At 34.4% G+C, this 24286-nt stretch overlaps 1 protein-coding gene and 1 long non-coding RNA gene across 6 annotated transcripts in view; one reads left to right on the top strand and one right to left on the bottom strand.

The window, feature by feature from the left end:
- The window catches only part of LOC130540466 (uncharacterized), a 34658-nt gene extending 13742 nt beyond the window's left edge, over positions 1 to 20916 (top strand). Inside the window, exons 3-6 of the long non-coding RNA XR_008955494.2 lie at positions 4651 to 4757; positions 5351 to 5463; positions 15221 to 15302; positions 18632 to 20916. This is a non-coding gene — a long non-coding RNA (uncharacterized LOC130540466). The remainder of the gene's footprint in view (positions 1 to 4650; positions 4758 to 5350; positions 5464 to 15220; positions 15303 to 18631) is intronic.
- Positions 4135 to 18907, bottom strand: LOC100977043 (UDP-glucuronosyltransferase 2B11). Of its 5 annotated transcripts, XM_055111465.2 has the most exons (7): positions 18566 to 18881; positions 18161 to 18214; positions 16727 to 16875; positions 12497 to 12628; positions 9634 to 9721; positions 8609 to 8828; positions 4404 to 4898 (listed from the first exon to the last, which is right to left on the bottom strand). In XM_055111465.2, the coding sequence occupies exons 1-7, from the start codon at positions 18879 to 18881 to the stop codon at positions 4619 to 4621; spliced, it is 1239 nt and encodes a 412-aa protein (XP_054967440.2). In that variant the 3' UTR covers positions 4404 to 4618. The 5 variants fall into 5 exon arrangements, with proteins under 5 accessions (XP_008970588.3, XP_057158073.2, XP_054967440.2 ...); XM_008972340.6 differs by having other exon boundaries at positions 4135 to 4898; positions 18161 to 18907; XM_034958701.3 differs by lacking the exon at positions 18161 to 18214 and having other exon boundaries at positions 18413 to 18881.
- Positions 20917 to 24286: the final 3370 nt, after the last annotated feature.

The following is a 24286-nucleotide window of genomic DNA, read 5'->3' as shown; positions in this document are numbered from 1 at the left end:
AATCCTCCCTAATGGCAACGGAGATCCCTCTAACTAATCCCACTTCTCCTAATTCCCTTTCTTTTTCTCCTTATGAACCTAAAAATCTCACCATTTCTATTAGCCTGAAAATAACGTCCCTCTGTTCTTCTCTTCCTCCTTCAGCACTGGATCTCGCTTCCAATAGGTTTCATTTAATAATTCTCTTCTTTATACTTTCTGTGTCACCAGTTTCCCCTCAAACTGAATGATCTGCTTCAGAATTATTCCTACTGGGCTTAAGTGCCTTTTCCTCCACTTATTCAACCTCTCACCTAAATGGATGCTCCTGTGGAAATCTAAAGTAATGATATACGTGTGTATGTATGTGTGTGTACATGTATCGGGGGAACCCACCTGCAATATTTCAGTGTAAGTTCTTTTTATTTTCCATAAGTGTTGGCCGGCTGAGAAATAAAGAGAAAGAGTAAAAAGAGAGGAATTTTACATCTGGGTCATGGGGGGTGACGTCACATATCAGTAGGACTGTGATGCCCCATAGCTACAGATGACTGTTGTCCCACTCAACCAGGAGAAGAAAGCACTGCATTTAATGTTACTATGGGTTATAAGTACCCTCCCCTGTGCCTCACACATGCACCTGGTAGTATCCATTTAGAAACTCAAGTCTGGGCTGCTTATCTTCCGGAGATATTAGCTACAGGGGAATGGGGACATTTGGTCTCCGGCACCTCCCTTTCTTCTTTAAGACAAATGAAAAGGGGAGTAATAGGAGATACCCCATACCATCAATATAAACCTGTAGGAAAACAATGTCCTAAAAATTTTGAGTGCCCATCTAAAACTTTAAATTGGGAAGATTGTGTTCACTCACATGCAGTATTATTAAAAAATGACTCATGGTTTAGTAATAGAGTGGGCACCAAAGGGCTGTTTAAAAAACAATTGCTCCTCTGGTGGAAGGGAATGCCTGGAGGCTACTTATTTTATTTCTTATTGGAAGGAAAAGGATCTTCATCCTACTTTGCATAGGAGGTTCAGCTCATTCTTTCCCTTAAAATGGGAAGATAAGGGCATTACTCACCTGAGGCCTCATATGATATTCCCCTTTCTGAGCCCAGAACACTCAGAACTTTGGAAACTGGATATTGCCATGTCCAGACTGCGAGTATGGGAAGGAGAAAATTTTCTGTCTGTTGTCCCAATTACTGCCCCTCACATCCATGATTATGAACCCCATGATAAATCCCGTTTGAACCCTTTTCCTCTGTTTGATGCCGATCCCCCTTTATGGGACTCCAATTGGCAACATGATGATTCTTCTCAACCCAGGCATGCTCCTCTACCTCTTCAGCATCCCCAGGCACCTTGGATTGCTTCTTTATGGCAGAGAACACTGGGCGTGGCCACAGCCACTCCTTTCCCTCAGTATCAGTGTAGATTCAAACATTCTGCTTTTTTTTACCTCCAAGTTGTATTTTTCTATACAGTGTTGTGTTAAGCTTCCTTACATGCTGTTAGTGGGAAATATCAAAATTTGGACAAACAATCAAACTGTCCAATGCACTAATTGTCATTTATACACTTGTGTTAACTTGTGTTTTGACTCCAGGAAAAGTAAAATGTTAGTTTGAGCTCGAGAAGGAATCTGGATACTGGTAACTTTACCCAGACCTTGGGAATCTTCCCCCTCAGTACATTTAATTAATGAAGTGTTACAATGAATTCTCAAAAGATCTAAGAGATTTGTTTTCACTTCATTTGCTGTGATCATGGGCCTAATTAGAGTCACTGCACTGGCAACCACTGCTGGAGTGGCATTATACCAATCTATTCAAACAGCTCATTTTGTCAATGATTGGCAAGTCAATTCCACCCAAATGTGGAATTCTCAACAAGGCATTGATCAAAAATTAGCTAATCAAATTAATGATTTAAGACAGTCTGTTATTTGGCTTGGAAATCGGCTGATGAGTCTCGAACATCACGTGCAAATGCAGTGTGATTTGAATACTTCTGATTTCTGTATCACACCATATTCCTACAATGAGACTGATCATTCATGGGAAGTGGTCAAAGGACACCTTCTGGGTAGGGAAGATAATTTATTCTTGGACATAACTAAATTAAAGAAACAAATTTCTGAAGCCTCTCAAGCTCATTTATCCATTGTGTCTGGAGCTGAGGCGTTAGATCAGGTGGCAGAAAGTATTTCTGGACTAAACCCCACGACTTGGATTAAGTCTACTGGGGGCTCCATGGTAGTAAATTTTGGAATAATATTTCTCTGTTTAATCGACTTGTTTTTAGTGTGCCGGACCAGTCAAAGATTCCCGTGTCAAAACCTAGAGAACAAACAAGCCTTCGCACCATGGCACATTTATATAAAAAGAAAGGGAGGGATGTTGTGGGAAGTCAGGGACCCCGAATGGAGGGACTGGCCGGAGCTGTGGCAGAGGAACATAAATTGTGAAGATTTCATTTTAATATGGACCTTTGTCAGTTCCCAAATAATACTTTTCTAATTTCTTATGCCTGTCTTACTTTAATCTCTTAATCCTGTTATCTTCATAACCTGAGGATGTATGTCACCTCAGGATCACTGTGATAATTGTGTTAACTGTACAAATTGCTTGTAAAACATGTGTGTTTGAACAATATGAAATCAGTGCACCTTGAAAAAGAACCGAATAACAGCAATTTTGAGGGAACAAGGGAAGACAACCGTAAGGTGTGACTGCCTGTGGGATCACACAAAAACAGCCATATTTTCCTTCTTTCAGAGAGCCTATAAATGGACGTGCAAGTAGGGAAGATATCGCTAAATTCTTAGCCTAGCAAGAAATATTAATATTAGTACTCTGGGAAAGGAATGCATTCCTGGGGGGAGGTCTATAAACAGCCACTGTGGGAATGTCTGTCTTATGTGGTTGAGATAAGGACTGAGGTATGCCCTGGTCTCCTGCAGTACCCTCAGGCTTATTAGGGTGGGGAAAATCTCCACCCTGGTAAATTTGTGGTCAGACTAGTTCTCTGCTCTCGAACCCTGTTTTCTGTTGTTTAAGATGTTTATCAATATGTGCACCACTGAATATAGACCCTTATCAGTAGTTCTGCTTTGCCCTTTGTCCTGTTCCCTCAGAAGCATGTGATCTTTGTTCTGCCTTTTGCCCTTTGAAGCATGTGATCTTTGTACCTACTCCCTGTTCTTACACTCCCCCACCCCACCTTTTGAAACTCTTAATAGAAAACTTGCTAGTTTGAGGCTATGCTGGGCATCACGGTCCTAACAATAGGTAATGTCACCCCCGGTAGCCCAGCTGTAAAATTCCTCTCTTTATACTCTTTCTCTATTTCTCAGCTGGCCAACACTTATGGAAAATGGAAAGAACCTACATTGAAATATTGAACGTGGGTTCCCCTGATACACACACACACACACACACACACACACACACACACACATATATACACATGCATATACATACTACGTATATATATACACCATGGAATACTACTAAGGTGTAAAAAGAAACAAACTAATGGCATTAATAGCAACTTACATGAAGTGGGAGAGCATTATTCTAAGTGAAGAAATTCAGGAATAGAAAACTGAACATCGTCAATTGTCACTTCTAAGTCGGATCTAAGCTATTAGGATGCAAAGGCATAAGGATGATGTAATGGGATCTAAGGATTCAGATGGGAGACCGGGAGGGGGTGAGAGATACAAGACTATACATTCAGTGCAAGGTACACTTTTCACTTGATATGTGCAACAAAACGTCAGAAATTACCACTAAAAAAAGTATGCATCTAATCAAATACCACCTGTTCCCAAATAACTATTGAAGTAATTAAAAATATCAGAATAAAATCAACCAGACAAATATTTTTACATATCTGGAAAAAATAGAATTTGCTCATGAAACCAAACATGTGGCAAAACAGTTCAATTTTACAGTGGGAAGCAGGTAAGAGTGGCTATATTTCTAATTCCACATAATTTCCACTGAGAAATGACATGAGCTCTTAAAACAGTAAACATTTGGCCATCAATTTTAGCAAAAAATGTGACAATGAAGCTGCATGCAGTGTAAAAGTAAAGGAATACTACTTATCTCAAAATATCAAAAGGAAGAGACAGACTTTTTATACAATTTAACTATATAATAGTTTCTTTAGCAACAGTTAAAACAACAGAATCCTGTTCAAAATGAAGCCAAATTATTCTGAGGATGTGACTACTGATACTGTCAGTAGACTTCTTAATGTTCTTGTGTTTATGTAAAATGTGTGAAATATAGTTAAGCTGAGTAAATTTTTTCATGTAACTTGTGAATTCAAACAACAAATCTCAATATAAGTGCAACAAATTTCAATATGAGCTCAAATGGCTTTATATTATTTTTTAATTTCCCTAGTATTTTCTTCATTGCCACAAAATATTTCTAACCATTACCTGGGTGGTAAATCTCTGAAAAACAAATTTTTACTTGACAAGGTAGATTTGAAAATTTTTTTTTTTTTTTTTGTCACAGGAAGAAAGAAATCTTGCATAACAATCTTTTCTTTCTTGCTGGAATAAACTGAAGTTGTCCTATCTATCTGGTTTTCCAGCTTCAAATGTCAGACATAACTAATCTCTTTTTCCCTTCTTCCCTTTTCTAGCAAACCTCCAGAAACAAAACAGACAACACTTTGTGATGATAAATATCACAGTTGCCACACAAGCCAGGAGAAACCCAATCACATCCAAAGAGTGGTACTGGAACCAGGTGAGGTCACGGGCTGCAACTCGAAGGTGTTTGGCTCCTTTGTGGCGCATGACAAATTCAATCCAGAAGACTGCTCGATCCAGGGGCTTTACTGGTTGATCATGTTGAATTCTTGATAATTTCATAATATTCTCTTTATATCTGAAGGATAAAAATAAAGATACCAACACTGAAAGTAAGTTAATTTGCCTGTACATATCAAGTCTATGAAAGGCTTTTAAAGCATCAAATAATTCAAAATAAATGTCAAAGAATTGACAGAGAATTTGTGTATTTTAATTTGAGTTATCATAGATAGTTTGGCTTTTAAATTGGACTTTTCTCATTGACAAACATTTTTAAAGCAGAAATGGAAGGTCAGGTGAGAAAGTTAATTTTTTTCAAGCGGAGAAAATATAAGGCCTTTTAATTGGTTTTTAATTGTTTAATGTTAAGTTTTTGTGGGTCCATATTAAGTGTATATATTTATGGGGTACATGAGATGTTTTGATACAATGTGAAATAATCACATCATGAAAAAAGGGATATTCATCCTTTAAGCATTTATTCTTTGTATTATGAACAATCCAATTACATTCTTAGTTCTCAAACAGGCGTATGAGTACATGCTCAACATCATGAGCCATTTTAAGTGCTGTAAGAAAGACTATGAAAATGCAATGTGAGAATTGTCATCTGTAAGTTCCTAAAAAGGAATTTTATCAGGGTGAGTGACATACCCTCATAGCTCATCACTTTTCTTCTACATTACTCTTTTGTCTCCTACTGTTTCCCACCCTGTAGCCAGAATGATTTTTTGAAACTAATGTCAGACTATGGCACTCTTCTGATTAAGATTTTTGGCTGGCTTCTCATTATTTTAATCATAAAATTCAACTCTGTTATTTGGTCTACAGAACCCTACATCGTAAGACACTGGCAAGCTTTTTTCTAACACTTTTCCTCTGCACACTGTCTTCTAGATTGGCCTTCTAATTTTCTTTAAGCTTCCAAAGGTGTTCTCATCTTAGAACTTTACACGTTTTGTCCCTTCTCTCCTGCTCTTGGAGTATTCTTTCTTGCTACAACCCAAGGCATGTGTCTGTCCCTTTTTGTGGCTCTAAGTGTTACCTCTAAGAGAGGCTTTTACTGGACAATGATGGAGCCTCCAGGATTTTCTCTGTTTTCTGTGCTTATTTTCTATTTGATTCCTAGAATTTTGTAAATGATTTATATATCTCATAAAATATACATTTAAATATAAAACACAAAAGATAAATATACATACACTAAGTGAATAGTTCAAAAATGGAAGATCATCTTGAACATTATCTTGAGGTGAAGATACCAATTTACCTACTGTTCAGGTCCTGGTATAAGCTATCACAACCTGCCTACAATAATTCTCTTTTTCTGAACCATTTAGCGACTACTTTTGTCCTCCAACTAAGGATTAGCCTGACTTCAAATAACAACATTAGTTTTGCTTGTTTATGTAATTGAATTACATAATATGTACTCAAAAGTGTCTTTTTCTTTAATGTAGCAGTTCTTGGGTAATTCCATTACTATGTAGTATTCCATTGATTGATAAACCACAGATTATGTCTTCATTTTATGATGAATAGATATTTGGGTTGCTAACAATTTTTGGACACTGTTGATAATTCTGTCACGAACACTCTGCTATACAGCATAAGATTTATATATTTATGTATATCTGTTGTGTATATAATTGAGAGTAGAATTGCTGAGATAAAAGTGCATGCAAACTTATGATTTACTTCTTGACTTTAAATTTTTTTGAAGTGTATTTTGTTAATTTCCAAAATTTAAAGATATTTTAGTAATCGTATTTTTAACCTCCTTTATTTCCAATATGGCTGGATCATATGGTCTTCACGATATTGAATCTTTCATATTTCATAAGTCTTGATTTATTGCCCACTACACATCACTTCAAGGAAAGATTAAATATTTGACGTACTCTAGGAAAATGTGTCTTCAAGTTGATATATACAATACATACATGTGTATTGTTTATGTATATATGTGTGTATATCATTTTAGATTGTAAGACTCCATTTGTTAATTGTGTTCTTCAAATGTTTTATGTCCTCACTCATTATTTGCTCCTTTATTAAAAGGCTGTTTAGATTGAGTGAAAGTATTTGTATAATCACATTTAAATCTACCACATTGTTTTATGTTTCTTTTCTATTTGTCCAAGCTGGTTTGTGTTTCTTTTCAATTATTTCCCATCTTCTTTAAAGGTACATTGATCATTCGTTATCCTTCCATTTTCTTTGGGATAAAGTATTTTTAAAGTATTCCTTTAGATGATACCCTCCTTACACAAAAACTTTATTGAGAGTAGTTATAAATGCTGAATTGATGGTAGCTGGACTCTGCAAGTAATTTTTCACATTGTTATCTTTGGGGCATGAACAAAATCAATTATTAAAAATTTAACTTAAAATTATATTTTTTGTGCTTCAAAGACCATCATCAAAAGGTAAAAAGTTAGTGCACCCAGAATGGGACAAAATATTTAAAAATTATATATCTGATTTGTACCATAATATATAAATAGTTCTTAAAACTTAATAATAAGACAAATAGAAAAGTTAAAAATGTTCCAAGCATTGGAATAGACATGTTTTCTAAGAAGATATATGAATGATCAACAATCACATATAAAGATTCTCAACATCTTCAGCAGTAATGAAAATGCAATCCAAGACCAGGATGAGAGATCATTTTAAACCCTCTAAGAAGGTTGTAACAAAAAGAAAATAAGAGGTCTGGCAACAATGTGGAGGAATTGGAACCATGTTGTACTGCTGATGGTAGTGATGAATGCAACAAGTACTTTGGAAAACAGTTTAGCAGTTCTTCATAAACATACAGTTCTCACATGAGGCAGCAATTCCACTTATAGTATCAACTCAAAAGAAAGTAAAACATGTTTATGCAAAAACAAGCATAGCAATATTCCTAGTACCCACAATTGGAAACAATCAAAAGGCCAATGAACTGACAAATGAACAACTAAATTATGACATATCCATACTATAAAATATTACACAAGTGTAAAGGAAATGAAGTATTATAACACAAAACAATATGAAGTAAAATAAAAACCATAAGAAAACAACAAAAAATTAGGCTATGTGAAATGTCATTTACACAGCACCTGAGACTGTATGATTCCATTTATATGAAATATCTAGAGAGAATAACTTATAGAGAGAGAAAACAAATTGGTGTTAGACTAGGACTAAGCAGTTATGAGAAGTGATTTTGGTGTCATTGCAGTTTCTTTTGTGTTGATAAAAATGTTCTAAAATTATATAATGGTGATACTTTAATGACTGTAAACATAGTAAAAATATTTGGATTTTATGGCATAAATAGGTGGATTTTAAGCTATCGAAATTAAATCTCATTTTCAAGTCTGTTAAAATAATGATGATAAAAATTAATTTTTCAGCAAGAAAATAGTTATATTCTGAGTCATTTTAGATATTTAATTAAAACATTTTATTATATTATTTCAAGTTTATTCTTCCTTTCTTCTATGGATTCATTATGTTAAAATTTTAAGAAATGTATTTTTTATATTATCTATATCATTTTAAAATTATTTTTGTTTAGAAAATTGCTTCACTAACTGGTTACTCATTAGATGTATGGGATTCAAACACAATTTTTAAATAACAGATGATAAAAACAAAGCAGATTTCAGATTGGTTAAATCATTTAAATTCTTTCAAGATTACTCTCTTATAAAAAGGATGAAACTCATGCTCACTATTGACAAGAGAAGCTGTCTACAAATACCACCTAGTGAAAAACATTGTTCTACTCACAAAGGATCATTAATTACTGTCTTCAGTGCATTCAGCAGGTCTGTACTCGACATTGTGTTGAAGTCCAGTCTAACAGCTGCTCCCTTGGCCTTCATGTGAGCAATGTTATCAGGTTGATCCCAAAACAATGGAATGCCCACCATAGGGATCCCATGGTAGATTGCCTCATAGATGCCATTGGCTCCACCATGAGTTATAAAAGCTCTGGTTTTTGGATGACCTAGGATTGGATGAATTTTAGCAAAATTATTCATAGGAATACAATGAGATGCACAATGAAAGGCTCTGAAAGTGACAGTGTTTTCTAGATAACACATTGAACTAATTTGCTATTACTTTTCAGACTTCAGATGAAAAAGCACGTACTTGTTTAGGAGATGTAACTGAAAGCTATGTGGTGTGTGTGACTTCAGACTGCAAAACTTAATACAAGATTTTCAGTTGGACTAATGAAAAGTGCATTCTAGATTTTTTAAATGTGCACAAAAGAAAAAGTTTTATTTTAAGTACAGTCACAGAGTGTGATATGCGGGGTATGCAAGGCAGCAGGCAGTGGGTTGGTGGTGGTGCTAGGATTGAGGAAAGACAGGTCACACTTCATCATGAAATGTGTCATTACTTTAAGATTAAGATTAGGAATTTAGTTCTCCAGAAAATACAGAGTCACTGGTGATAGAAGAGCTATTATATTTACTGGCATTTGAAATAATCCTGCAGGAGAGGAGAAAACAGGTGTAAAGTTGTAGAAACAGGAGACGGAGAGACAGCCCAGGAAGATATTGAAAAATTCTGTGAGATATAATAGCACCTGAAATAAAGATTCTCTCTGATTCTGACCATAAAGAATGTGAGTATATATCATAAAATGCCAACAATTCTACCATATTCTTTTCCCCTAGGACTGGAAAATAAATACAAAGAAGTTCTTTTTTGTTTTCCTGTAACAAATATTCAATAAGCATGTTTCATTAACCCTCTAATGTGCAGTTACTAATATATCCAGTATTTGTTCGCCAGAGTGTTACCTAGAAGGTCATTCTGGGGTATCCACTTGTACAGCCGAGTATTGAGACCTAAGGCATCTGGTTTATTCCCGTCAAATCTCCACAGAACCTGTTACAGTAAAGAGAATATCTTATTCCATGAGTGGAACTCAAAAATTATAGAATGTTAGAACTGTAAAAAGGGTAGGAATGAGATCAAGGGATGTTAGTAAATAAATCTACTCAAAGATTGATGTAAAAAGAATACTCACATTTTATTTTCTTAACTTTTATAATGATTTAGATATATAAGAAACCATGATTTTCCAAAACAGTACCATAGAAAAATAAGACTATCAATGAAAAGTTCAAATATTCAAAAAATTGTTACACTTTTTAAAAGAAGACCTACCTGCGACCAACCATCATATGAAGAAAAATAACATCACAGATCATTAGAGAAATTCAAATCAAAACCATAATGAGATAGCATCTCACACCAGTCAGAATGGCCATTATTAAAAATTCAAAAAATATCATGATGTTGGCGAGGTTGTATAGAAAAGGAATGCTTATACTCTGTTGGTTGGAATGTAAGTTAGTTCAACCATTGTGGAAGACAGTGTGGCCATTCCTCAGAAACCTAGAGGCAAAAATACCATGAAACCCAGCAATCCCATTACTGGGTATATAACGAAAGGACTATAACTTGTTCTTTTATAAAGATCCATGAGCATATATGTTAGTTGCAGTACTATTCACAATAGCAAGGACATGCAGTCAACCTAAATGACCATCAATTATGGAATGAATAAAGAAAATATGGCATATATACACTACGGAATATTATGCAACCATAAAAAAATATGTATTTTGCAGGGATAAGGATGGAGCTGGAGGCCGTTAGCCTTAGGAAACTAACATAGGAATTGAAATCCAAATGTGACATGTCCTCACTTATGAGTGGAAGCTAAAAGATGAGAACACGTGGACACATAGATGGCAACAACATACACTGAGATGTATTGGAGGGTGGAGGGTGGGAGGAAAGAGAGGATCAGGAAAAATAATAAACGAATATTAGTCTTAATACCTGAGTGATGACACAATCAGTACAACAAACCCCCATGACACAAGTTTACCTATCTAAAAAACCTGCACATGTACTCCTGAACTTAAAAGTTAAAAATAAAAGTTAAATTAATTTAATTTAAAAAATAAAAATATTCTAAACAAAGTGTAAAAAATTATATGGAGTATTGTAATTCTAGTGTAATAAAACAGTAACTATTTAGTAATGACCTGTATGTTTGTTTTATGTATTTTATATTAGTTTTCATCTCCAAATTTAATTGTAATGTATTCGTTTGTTTTTGAATAATAAGAGAAGTAGTTTAAATGTATCTACTTGTCGGTAGGTTATTATATTAGAGCCTGTTGTCCTTTGATTGACAAAATAGCAAGTCTATAAAATAAGCTACTTATAAGAACTAAATAAATGCTGCCAAGATTTTATGTATAACTTCATTGGAATTACAAATTATCAAGCACTATTTCCCAGAAAAATTTCAAGCGACAATTTTTGACACAAATTCAGAATATTACCATTATTGTTAATTTTGGATTTTTTTTTGGCCTAGAAATGAGGAACCTTTTGGTATCATGAATAAAAATAAAGCTAATGAATAAACTCAAAATTGTACTTTGCTAAATTTGGTCAACTGATTATTAACACTTAGATAACGTGCTACAAAGCTTTGACAACAGTGATTAATATGTTCTGCTATAGCCAAGACATTCTTATTTTAATTTACTAATTTTGAAACTCCAAAGCAATCCTCATAAAGTGAACAATAATTTACAGTGTTTAACTTTTATTTGCTACATCAGTGTTAAAGTAACTCAGGTTTCAGCAAAAAGTTAGAGGTCATTACAAGAAAGCTTTATCAGATAGGAAATTAAAAAGTCATTCACAAATACACAAAAGTTGCTGGTTTACTCTATACAGAAGAAAATATATTCCTACTATGTTCTATGGAGGGGACATCTGAACCTGTTCCCCTGCCTCTCTTCCTTCTGTTTGACTCCTTCCTACATTTCCTTCTGCTGCCTCCATTGGGAGGAGTTGTTAATCTGGTAGTTAGTGCTGAGTCCTTGTGGGGCCACATTTTATACTGGACAGGATCCACCTTCAGGTCAGGATCCATCTCCATCCTTTCTCTTTCATCTTCCTGCTTCAGGCAGTGTTCTCTATTTGTTGTCACATATTTCACATAAGCATTTGACTTAAAGTACAAACAGAAATAGTACATTCCTTAATTGTAAACATTCACCAAGAGCTTCCAGAGTACAATAAGTAATAGAGGTGACCCAAGAGTAAGTCAAATCTTCTTCACTCATTGGATACTGCTGAGATTAGCAAAACAGCTTTGAAGAAAATGATCATAAGTCTTCCTTGTATTTCTACAAAGATGCAGTTCTGGATATATATTTTTAGTTGAAAACACTTGAAAGTCATTCTAAAGACTACATTAGGCACCATTTTCACTTACCTGAAATATATTCAGTTAATTTCAGCAGTATGTATGACTCTTAATATCAGAAATTAAAAATAACCATGAGTCTCGAGTTCCCTGTTGTGGATACCTATGGAGTACTGAGTTCCCACTGATACTAATAGGAGCCACTCATGAATACCAAGGGTAGTAACTCCCCCAGGGCCACATGTAACCACTAAGTCTGAGGCACAACTATTACTTGTGTTGGTGGAAGCTACATAAGCATATTTAAGGATGTATTTGGCTGTAAAGAGTTCAATCTACTCTTAATATTCTTTCTATGTAGATCACAAACATTAACAGCCTCTTTCGGCAGTTTTCCACACCAGTAAGGCCCTTTATCTTACCTTTTGTGGGATCTTGGCAAGGGCTGTTGCAATTACATTGGCCCTTTCTGCTGTCATGTTACTTATCACTGACCCCAGAGAAAACACCACAACACCATTTTCTCCAGAGCTCTGTACAAACTCCTCCATTTCCTGTGGAAAAAAAAAATTGTTTCATCACAAAAGAGTATCACCACAGCAGGCACTACTGAAAGAATTGGTACCAAATATTAAAGAGAGAAAATGCAGTATTTTGAGGAATTATTGGAGTTAATAATATTTTTTAACTGAATCATTCAGTTTCTTTGCAAGAAGATGTTTGAGATAGTTGGCCTCTGTTAAGGATATTTGTGTAAATATGTGTGTATATGTATGTATGTGTCTGCATGTGTGTAATGGAGGAAAGAAATGGAGCTATTACATTGTAGTCAGAGAGACAATGTTAAAAAATATACCCAGACCCTTCACTTATAATACTATAATTACTAATATATGTTCTTGGAAGAGTGGCACCACTAGGCTTTAATCCTATGTTTTTGTTCTACTAAATCACTTGTGTTTATTTCAGGCAGGTTTTCTGTAGAATTCTTTTAGTTTGAAGCCATTAGTGGTCTACTTCCCTAAATATGAGCACTGAGGAAAAGATATTCACAGTTGGGATAATTTTATATCTACATTTATGTTCCTCTACAATGCTTTATGCTTCACTTAAAGTTTGTCAGAGTTTTCCAGTAGTTTTTCAAAAAATAAAAAATGAAAATAAAAGCTGGTGGTTAAGAATCACTGACATTCCTGAGTCTAGTATTGTGATTTGGAATTTTTATGAATCAGTCTTGGGAGTCTCATTTATCATATGGAATTGTAGAGTTTATAGTTAGTTGTTGAATAATTGTACCTTTTGGGTTTTTGTTTAGGTGGAGCACCTATTGCCCTGAAATCACACTGTTAAATTGATGTGCTATTTATATCTGCATGTGAGGAACTCTCATCATCACTTTGTTGTGTCTCAGAGGCAGCACTGGCACCAGAATAGGAGAGGCCACCAGGCCTTTCTTCAGGGGAGATCTTGTCTCTCTTTTGAGTAGCTCACGCACACCACATTACACTCCTGGTGAAGATGTGCTTGGCTGCAATTGATTGAGAATTATTCTGACTTGAGTTCCCCAATGTATACCAATATTTAAATTTAAGTATTTTCAGATTTAATTATTGGGGTAAAAGTTTTCCAAATGGTTTTTAACAAAACAAAGAAAAAAACGTCTAAATGTAAACAGTGCATCACATATGGCAGAGTGTTTTCTTAAAATATGATTTTTAATCTTACGTTAATGTGAGAGTCCTTGTACTACTATTCCACGTAATACCTGGGGCTTCTAGGTGTTGTGTGTGATTGCAGTTACCTGTAGCCACATTTAATGTAACTCGTTTTCAGTGTTTCATCTCACTGGCTTGATATCAGAGCCTTGTTTTTCTACCAGGTGTTGAAGGAATCTAATCTCTGTTTAGAGATTCATCACTGATATTGACTGGTTGTTTCTCCTTTTGTGATAATATTATAAAAATAATACAAAATTAATGTAAGAAATTGTATAAAAGTATGAAAAGTTTTTTAAAAAATAATTTTTCTAAAATTTCTACCTAGAGATATTATTTATAGAAAATATGTATTTTTTTATTATGGATTTTGTCCTATTTATATAGGTCAACGTATACATGTGACACTTATTTAGAAAATTTTAATCTTATTGTATATACATTTTATCCTGCAAAAATTTCCATCTTGTTATATTTATCATTTTCCAACTCACTTTATTTGTACTATGGCTGATGGTGTAATTGAACATTTCATTGATAAAATTATTTTAATGCTATTGTATGCACATACATTTTAATCATTCTTTCATATAAGATGTTGGATTACTTCTAATGTTAATTTTGTGAATATTTTCCCATAATGTTTAATAGGTACACCTTGATTTTTTTTTTATGATTTCATGTGAATATATTACAAAATTAATAACAATATGCATTTTTAAAACACTTGATACATTTTGTGAAGTGTCTTATTCTCTTAAAATATATAGAAATTATCTGAGAATGTAATATATAATTGAAAAGAAAGCAACCTGGGTTAGCAATTATTTTACATAATAAACAGTTAAATAGCTGGTTTCACAACCGTTGACTTGCATTCAAAGCTTTCTGCAAGTTAATAACAAGACCTAGTATTAGTAATGACCACTATTGTACTACTAGTCAACCTTTTTTCTTGTCCTTTTACACCTCCTACTCTCTTCCTCCTCCTATTTGCACTGTCAGTTTCCCTTAATGTGAATGGGGAAATCTTTCAAGAGTAATGTAGAGTGACATAGATTTTTCATTAGTCTTACTTCAGCTTTTGTCTCTTGAGAAGGTGACTATATAAAGCCCATACAATTTGCATTAAACATAGATACTGAGTTTTAACAATGGAATAAAATCTCAGTTTTATGTAAGCAAAAATGTTCTTTTAAGAGGTTGAGTAATAATGCATTGAAGAAGGCTTACTTTGTATATATGTCTTAAAATGTGATATTAATTTAAAATATATGAGGTTCTTGTGTTCCTTCAAAAAGAATATAATCTTATATGCTGACAGAAGTTTCTTCATATTGAAACTAAGGGCACTATTCACATGCAAGTGGTAGAAATTATTTCATCTTTATTATGCATGCATTGTTCACTATCTCTGTGCTTCTCTGTCAGACACCTATGATGTTGAGACAAGTTCATCCAGAAAGCTTTACTGAGTTGCTTGTCATAAGGCATACATCATCTGCTCTAATAGGTATGTTTATGCTCTAAAATGTAAAATTCTGGGATCTCAATGCAGAAATGATTCAAATGCTTTATTAAAGTCAAGTGAACCCTGGGTTTGTCTGCACATATTTAAGGCACACATTTATATTGTTGAGGAAGGGTTTTAAGCTGGAATACTGGTGAAGATCCTTGTTACTTATGGTAGAATTTTAGAATTTCAACTAGCTCATCTTACTGTCACAATTGATATGTCTAATTTTAATCAAGTCCACAGGGTATCTGTCATCTATGACTTTGCAAGAGAATATAACCTTGATGTGCTGAATAATCTGGTTCTCTTAAATGAGGAATGATATCTCAAGTGACTTGCACATGTTAAGTAGTTAGTAGTATTAGTAACAATCACAAAATAACCATAATTGCAAAATTAATAACATTTCTGAGTCACTGACGATATGCCAGAGACATTTTAAGTGTTTTGTCTGTTTTAATATTTTTTCCACACAACACAATATGAAGTTGGCACTATTTCTGTAAATGTGGGCCTAATGATTTCTATCAACATTCTAGTCCACTTTTCCATCATCTGTTACCTGAATCCATGGAAAATTTCCTGAATGGTTGGCTCATTACAGTGTGGCCCTTCTGTAATTTAATCCATTGAATATCTTGGAGGCTTTTCTTAAAAAAGAGAATCGTTTCATATATATTTATTTCTTAACTCTTTTTAGTAGTTTTTCAATATTCTTAATAAATATTTCCTCTCTTAATATGTATCTGGCTCTAATTTACCTCTTAGTATCATCTGATTCTTAGTCATTCCCTGAAAACAAAACCTGAGGACTTGAGGACTGTCCTGACCACTTTATCTGCTTTCCCTTTTTGTCTGCCTCTCCCCGTCATTCTTTGACCTATTCCCGCATATTTTTTAGCCCTCATCTTACTAATCAGTGACTCCAGGATACTTTCTATTATCTCCACTGATGCTTTCTTGACATTGGGTTTTTCTTTGAGATAATAGTTTTTTATAACATTTTCATTAATTACTTTTCTATATTTCAAAGTAGAATGTAAGGTATGTGGGGACGGAAACTGTGTCTATTTTTTTTCTCTGAAATTTCTGCACTTACTTGTGTTTTGTGCTAATCCCTTTATAAGTATTCTTTGAATGAATGACCAATACCTTCTTAGGTGTTGCATAATCAAGACTTTACTTTAATCAACCCTATTTTCAAAGTCTCCTTACTATTCCTCTCTATTTGTAATATGCATAAAACTCACATACGTGTGATGGTATTAACATATACATGAGTTTCTATTTGGTATCTGCTTTACACCACCTACTTCCCATCTTTCTTTCAGTGTAAGTCAAACATTTTGAATGAAAACTATAGACTCATTTCTACTGAAACTTCGAAGCCAACAAAATAAAACCAACAAAAGTATGTTTACCTTAGGTAGGGGTTTGGCAGGTTTGCAGTGGAGTCCTCCAACAAAATCAACGTTTGGTAAGAATGGATGAGGAAATTGAAAACTCCAGGAGTTTCGCATAAGCCATATGTCAGCTTTTCCCATTGTCTCAAATAAGGTAGTGGGTCTTCCTGACAGGAATAAAGAAAAGAAAAAGTGGATGATGTAAGATAATTACTTTACATAACTTTCCGAAAGGGGTTAGAACAATGTAGGCAAAGATGTAGGTAAAGTTTATGTGCTTTGAAAAATATATACATATATATGAATAATATATTTTTTATGTATTATATATTTTGCCCATGTTTATTTATAAGAAAGGCAAAGTGGTGGGAGAATTATGAAGTTAAGCGACATCTCTAATGTCATGTCAGTATACTCACAATTATTAAAATAAGTCATAGATAATTAAACATCAATTTATTTTCTCTTTAAAGCTTCAGTAGTTGCATATAGATATTTAAACAACTCTTTGAGCTCCATAATCAATTAATTCTACTGTACCCATAAAACCAATTTTCTAACAGTCTAGTTTACACAACTCCTTAAGCTAATCCTTTTATCTTTGGTTCTTCAAGTGAACTCTGGACTATTTTGAGAGTATGGCAGAAATCCTTGTACCAACTACTCATTTGGATTTGAGCTAAGATCTTAATAATATTATCATTTAAGTAAATATATTTGTAAATTATAGCTAGAAATTTTGAGAAATTATTGAAATAGAGATCTGTACTCAACCTTAATCTGTCTCATATTTTTAAATAAAGAGACATAGTTTCAAATAAACTATATAGATATAACAACCTTCACACTTCAACAAGATAATTGGACTTTAAATGCATGTTTTCCAATTCTTTAGTTAGGGAGTATAGAAACATTAGAAACTTCAAATTACCCTTATTGACTTTTGCATCTGAGATGTAGACATTATCTCTCTCTACTGTGAAGGAAACCTTCTGGAAACATGGGAATATCTTTCAATATCTAAATAAGAAAACTGAGATTTACAAGGAAAACTTTCTGCAGTTATATAGATAGTTGTAGAAAAATGTGTAATTACTCATTCTAAATCTATGCATTCAGTAAGATGTTACTTGATGGATTTTACTGATTTTAAGATCTAAAACATTATATAGTAAAACAGATGTGTAATTGCTTAAAGTCTTAGGTGTACTAATATATAGGTTTATGATTTCCTGGGGTGTTCTGTATGAGTGATGGCCACAGGGTTTTAACAGACCCTATAATTTAAGCTTTTCTATAATATCTGTGAGATTGATAGATCATCCTGTATTTTCATTTCATAAATTCACTTACCAAAAACTCCACTCCCCTGACTTTATGGCTTTATACAAGCTCTGCTTCAAAGACACAAATAAGTTAGATCTTCACATTCCCGATTAAACAAATTCTTACCTAAAACTTCACTGTAAAACTGATCCCACTTCTTCATATCACACATTTGGAACCGAAAGTCAAAATAAAGCACATAGATCATATTTTTTACCCTCTCCATGAAAGTCATTTGATCACTTAATTTTGACATAACAATAGGTATGTAGGAAGGAGGGAAAATCAGTCCTCCACTGTGCCTTTCAATTGTGTAGCCAGGTGTAAAGCGGAGACTGTACACAAAGGGTATGTTAAATAGCTCAGCCAGCAGCTCACCACAGGGAAAAACAGCATCTGCAAAAACGATGTCAAATCTTGACTCTTGTAGTTTTTTCATAAGTTTCTTATTTGAAACTACATCTTTACAGAAGTTTCTAAATATGTCATGAAATTCCCACAGGATTTCTTGTTCTTGTGAAAAATATAACCAAAAGCTATCTTTTCGAATGTCTGACCATCTCTTAACCTGTTGCATGATGATATTCTCAAATTCAGTTTTAGTTACAGATGTAGGATAAACTTCAAATTTAAGAGTGGATGCATCATTGGGATCAAAAAGAATGGAAGCTGAGGATGCCAGTACAGTCACCTCATGACCTCTCTGAACAAGCTCTTTCAGGATTGTCTTCATATTCATCCAATGGCTGTATTCTGCGGCCCACACCAGCACCTTTCCACAACTCCCAGAGCTAAAGTAACAACTGAGATGTATCAGCAGAAGAACTGAAGTCCATTTCAGAGTCATCCTGGGGAAATGCGATCATTCTTTTCAAGTCACTGCTTCTTTCTCATACTTATATACAGAGAAAAATCAATCAAGTTAAAACATAACTCCTCCAATCCAAAGTAAATATATTATAGGAGCATCCTGAGTACATGGATGGCAAGGAGACAAACAAAGTTCGATTACTTCATATTTACTCAAGGATGTTTTATGTTTCTTTTATGTTTATATTCACTGTCATCCACCTAAGATTAATGACCTTGCAAGTACCCTGTTTTATGTAACCTATTTTATAATAGTGTAAAGAACAGTGGCAAGTGAGAGAGTCCTGCACGGCCCTTGACACAGAATAAGAGATGAAGTGATTGTACAATGCAAATAGCATTTTTGAATATTGTGGTTCAATGAATATCTTGTAAATCTTTGTTGGAGTATAACTCAAATACCATATGATTCATCAATTATTATTTAAAATTATTTCCTAATAAATTCACAGACTTGTGCATCCAACATAACAATCAGTTTTACCTAAAAAAACAAAAAAATCCTGTGTATTAGCTCTCATCTCCCCACCAAATTTCTGCATCCACCCTGCACTGGGCAACCAGTAATCTAATTTCTGCCTCTGGAAATACACCTATTCAGGATCTTTTTAAAAGTAAATGGAACAATATAATATGTGGTCTTTTGTGGCTGCCTTCTTTTATTTAGTTTAATGTTTTTAAAGGACCATCCATAGAATAGTGTAAATAAGGACTTCATTTTTATTGCCAAATGGTATCAGATGCTATTTATAAACACACTTTATTTATTCATTTATCAGTTGATGGATATTGGTTTTCTTCCACTTTTGGCCATTATGAATAGCATTGATTAACATTGATGTGCATGAATTCAGTGGACATGTTTTTATTTTTCTTGGATATATGCCTAGAAAGGCAATTACTGAATTATGAGGTAAATGTAAATATAACCTTTTGAGGAATTGCTAGACTTTTTCAGAGTGAGTGAATAATTTTCTATTCTCACCAACAATGTATGAGGGTTTCAATGTCTCCACAACCTTGCCCACCCTTTTCTTTCACACAACCAAAAAGGTTATTTTTTATTTTAATTTATAAACACACTCTAACAGACCCAAAAAAGGAAGGTTTCCTTCCACATATTTGAGGGAAAAGTGAATAAATTAAATAATAACATACCTAATACTTCACTGTAAAACTGATCCCACTTCTTTTTGTTAAAAATCTCAAATGCAAAGTCAAAATGAAGAAAATGCAACAGATTTTTCACCTTTCTACAAATGTATTTTGGTACTAAGTTCTGATATCACAACAGTTACATCAGAAGGAGGTAATCTAAGTCCTCCACAGAGTTCTTGGTACATACTGCCAGTTGTAAATTGATGATTGTAGACCAAACGTATAACAAATGTTTAACAGTTGTTCAGATAGCAGCTCACTTCTGAGAACTGACATCTGCAAGAATGACATAAATTCTGGAATCTTGTTGTTCCTCATAATTTTCCTCTTCAAAACAGCATACTCACAGAGCTTTTGAACAGTATCAGAACATTCATGATATGCAGTTTTTGCATCTTTGAATCATATGCCAACACTGTACTCTTTGGAAACTTATATGTCCACATCTTGATCAACTTCATAAAAATGAAATCAAGCTCCTTCTGAGTAAAAGATGTGGGATAAACCTCAAATTTAACAGCAAATTGTTGGAATCAATGAGGATGGAAGCTGAAGGTGACAAGCACAGTTACCTCATGGTGTTCTGAGCAAGTTCATCAAGTATCAACATTAAATTGATACAAAGACTGTATTTCATTGGCCACACCAGCACATTCTCACAGGATTCAGGGCTAAAATACAACTGTCAGCATAAGAAACAAAAAAGCCCATTTCTTAGACAACTTGTTAAAATGCTATCTTTCTTTGTAACTTTCTCTAACTGGGTACTTATCAATATCAATCAATGTCACAATGATTTGAGTATTGACAATAGAGGTTTTGGAAAGCAAGTGAATAAAGAAAAGGATGAATGATTTTGTGTTTGTATGTGTGAATAATCAATTTCATTCTTATTGTAAATGTGGCTGTCTCCAGAACAAGAGATAATTTAATTGTATATGAAGAGTTTCTAGTATAAGAAAGCAGCATTGTGTCAACAATGAGGCAGGGGTGTTATCTATTCTTATTTATCTTAACATTCTCAAATAGACCGTCTTCATTTTCTCTATGTATTTTCACAATTATGATATTAACATCATTTCATGTTTCCTGACATTATTTTTCTGACCATAGAAATTCATTTTCTTTTTATCCAAACAGATATGTTTAAGTACAATTACAGTTACTTTGCTTCATTGGCAAATATTTTGTCTAAATTACAGTATTTTCTTTTTCTGAATATTTGCAGCATTCCTTATGTTTCTCACTCTTAGAAAGTATTTATCTTCTAAATGCCTACTCCTGAACTTGTTTCACAGATTGCCTTGTAATTCAGGTAATTTGTACTTTTAAAAAGTCTCACCAGAAATTTACATCAAAGTAGAATTAGGAAGGAAAAGATGCATGTCACAAAATAGACAAGTTTGTTTTTATTCTATTAATAATCTGTTAACCTGAAATGAGATAAGTCTTTCTCAAAAGGATGTTGGAACACAGTTTCTGAGCAAATATTGCCCGCAGAGTGGCAATATTGGTCAATATTTTTAATGTCCTTGAGTGCATGCATTATGTGTCACCCAGATTTTCCTTTTGGGAATATACAAATTACCTTCCAGCTGATGAAGTGATTAACAACTGACATACCTCACCTATAAGCTCTCTGTCTCAGAACAGCACTGCTGAAAGCTACCTAGTATAAAGTGACCTTTCCAAGACAGCCCATATCCAATGCCTGGTCATATATAAGATTTTGAAGGCTCATTCTCCTCATTTCAATGTGGACCAACTCTGAAGGGCTAACTTAGCTTCAAACTCCCAGTGGGTGAGATGAAACCTATGCTGAGACTGCATGTCTTAGCATGCTCAGGGTGCTATATAGAAAAATACCATACATTGCCTAGCATATAGACAAAAAACATTTATTTGCCACAGTTCTTGAGGCCGAAATTTTCACAATCAAGATGGTGGTATTGGGCATTCCTCCAAGATGGCAGCCCATCACCATGTCTTAATGGGGAAAAGAGATGAATGAGTTCTTGTGAGCAAATTTTGGAATGGAATTGATTTCACTAATGAGGACTCTGCCTTCGTGACCTAAACACCTCCTAAAAGGTTCTGTCTGCTAATACAGTCATTTTGGTTATAAGAATTTTAACATATTAATCTTTGGAGCACTCAAACATTCAAACCATTGCACTGAATTATATCTTAATTTGTTCCACCGTCCAATCTTGCTTCCTACTTTTTCACAGGTGTTATTTTCAATAAAACTCCCAAATTATCTGCCTCAAAAGCATATTCAGCTTAGAGTCTACCTCTTGGAAGCATCCAGCATTTGATAATATGTACCAAGAGAGGTCAGAAAAAAAGAACAGACAACAAAATGAGATTTGAGAGTTGGATCATTCACTACCAGCTGTAATGAGAATCCTATCACTATTGGTAGGGAGAACACAAATAGACCCTGGAATGTGATAATTTAAATTTTTCATACTTTCAGTAATGGCAAATTATGTTGGTAATCTTTTGAAAGGGAAAATGTTACTTATTAGGATATATCACAAATTTATCAATATGGGAAAAGTAGAAATTATGACCACAATAGAGGCGAATGTTTTTTTCTTCAGAGTTAATGCTTGGGAGAAAATAATAGAAGAGTGAGGACTAATAACCATCAAATTAAGGCAAACGGTGAAAGCCAGAAAAGTCTCCTTGGAAGTGTTCCCAGATAAAGCGGCCTTGACTCAGACACCGAGAGAAGGTTCTCGGATTCCACACAGGAAGGAATTCAAGGTGAGTCACAGAGTGCAGTGAGAAAAGATAGTTCATTGAAAGCTATGACATTACAGAGTAGGGCATCCTCTGAAGGGAAGGAGTTGAATGCAACACCTTTGTTTCAAGTTTTTCTTATATAGGAGTTGTCTCTCTAAAGGACCTATTCACAAAGGTCCCTGGATTTTGTCTGCAGCTCCATCTCTGTGCAATATCTGGGAGACCCCTCTGCCAGTCCACATGTCCTTGAAGGTATGAAGCCCCATCTAGCCAGAATTCCAGATGTCTACAATGAGAGGGAGCTGTCTACTACTCCTTTGACTCACCCTTCCCTAGAAACAGCTCAGGGTAGAGAACCAGCTGTAGTATTCAGGCACCCCATTCAGCGTCCTCAGCCTTCTTTCTCTTCAGCCTCAGTGACTACTTCTTTCCTCCATCCACATTCAGTATTTTCTCTCTAAAGATCTGTTCAAATTATGTTGGTATGAAAATAAAAACCTGGTGTTCCCCTGGTGGCAGTGGCACTTCCTGACTGCATCTAGTTGATCATCTTGAGCACATTCCTGTGTATATATTCTTTTGAGAATTCTTTCTTGATGTCCCTTCCCCATTTTTAAATGGAGTTATTTGTGTATGTTTTGTTAATTTGTTTAAGTTCCTTATAGATTTTTGATATTAGGCCTTTATCAGATACATAGTTAACAATTATATTCGCCCATTCTGTAAGTCATCTGTTTATTCTCTTGATAGTTACTTTTGTTGCACAGAGGCTTTTTAGTTCAGTTATGTTCTATTCTCCTGATTTTGTTCTAGGGTTTTATAGTTTTAGGATACTGTACTAGCCTCTTCTCATGTTGTTACTAAAGACATACCTGAGCCTGGGTAATTTAAAAGGAAAGAGGTTTAGTAGACTCACAGTTACGCATGGCTTGGGAGGCCTCGCAATGATGAGAAAAGGCAAATGAGAAGCAATGTTATGTAATACATGGAGGCAGGCAAGAAGGCTTGTGTAGGGAAACTCTCCTTTATAAAACTATAAGATCTCAAGACACTTATTCACTATCATGGGAATAGCATGGGAAAGATGCACTACGATGATTCAATTACCTCTCACCAAGTTCCTCCCACAACAGGTGGGAATTATAGGAGCTACAATTCCAGATGAAATTTCGGTGAGGACACAGCCAAATCATATCATTCTTCCCTTGGCCCCTTCCAAATATCAGGTCCTCACATTTCAAAACCAATCATGCACTCCCATCAGTTCCCCAAAGTCTTAACTAATTTCAGCATTAACGCAAAAGTCCACAGTCCAAAGTCTCATCTGAGATAAGGCAAGTCCTTTTTGCCTATGAGCCTAAAAAACAAAAGCAAGTTAGTTACTTTCTAGATACAATGAAGAAACAGGCATTGGATAAATACACTCCTTCTAAATGGCAGAAATTGGCCAAAACAAAGGGGCTACAGGCTCCA

This window comes from Pan paniscus, chromosome 3, assembly GCF_029289425.2.
Source record: "Pan paniscus chromosome 3, NHGRI_mPanPan1-v2.0_pri, whole genome shotgun sequence".
Lineage (NCBI taxonomy): Eukaryota > Metazoa > Chordata > Mammalia > Primates > Hominidae > Pan > Pan paniscus.
This window is presented reverse-complemented; position numbering and strand designations above follow the sequence as displayed.

Bases quoted from the DNA above. Each gene is read 5' to 3' on its own strand.
- LOC100977043 (XM_008972340.6), bottom strand. From the start codon at position 18,881: ATGACTCTGAAATGGACTTCAGTTCTTCTGCTGATACATCTCAGTTGT. The intron at 16,876-18,160 runs GTAAGAATTTGT...TATTCCTGTCAG, and splicing joins GTTTTACAGTGAAGTTTTAG to GAAGACCCACTACCTTATTT. The intron at 12,629-16,726 runs GTAAACATACTT...TTTTTTCCACAG, and splicing joins CTGCCAAACCCCTACCTAAG to GAAATGGAGGAGTTTGTACA.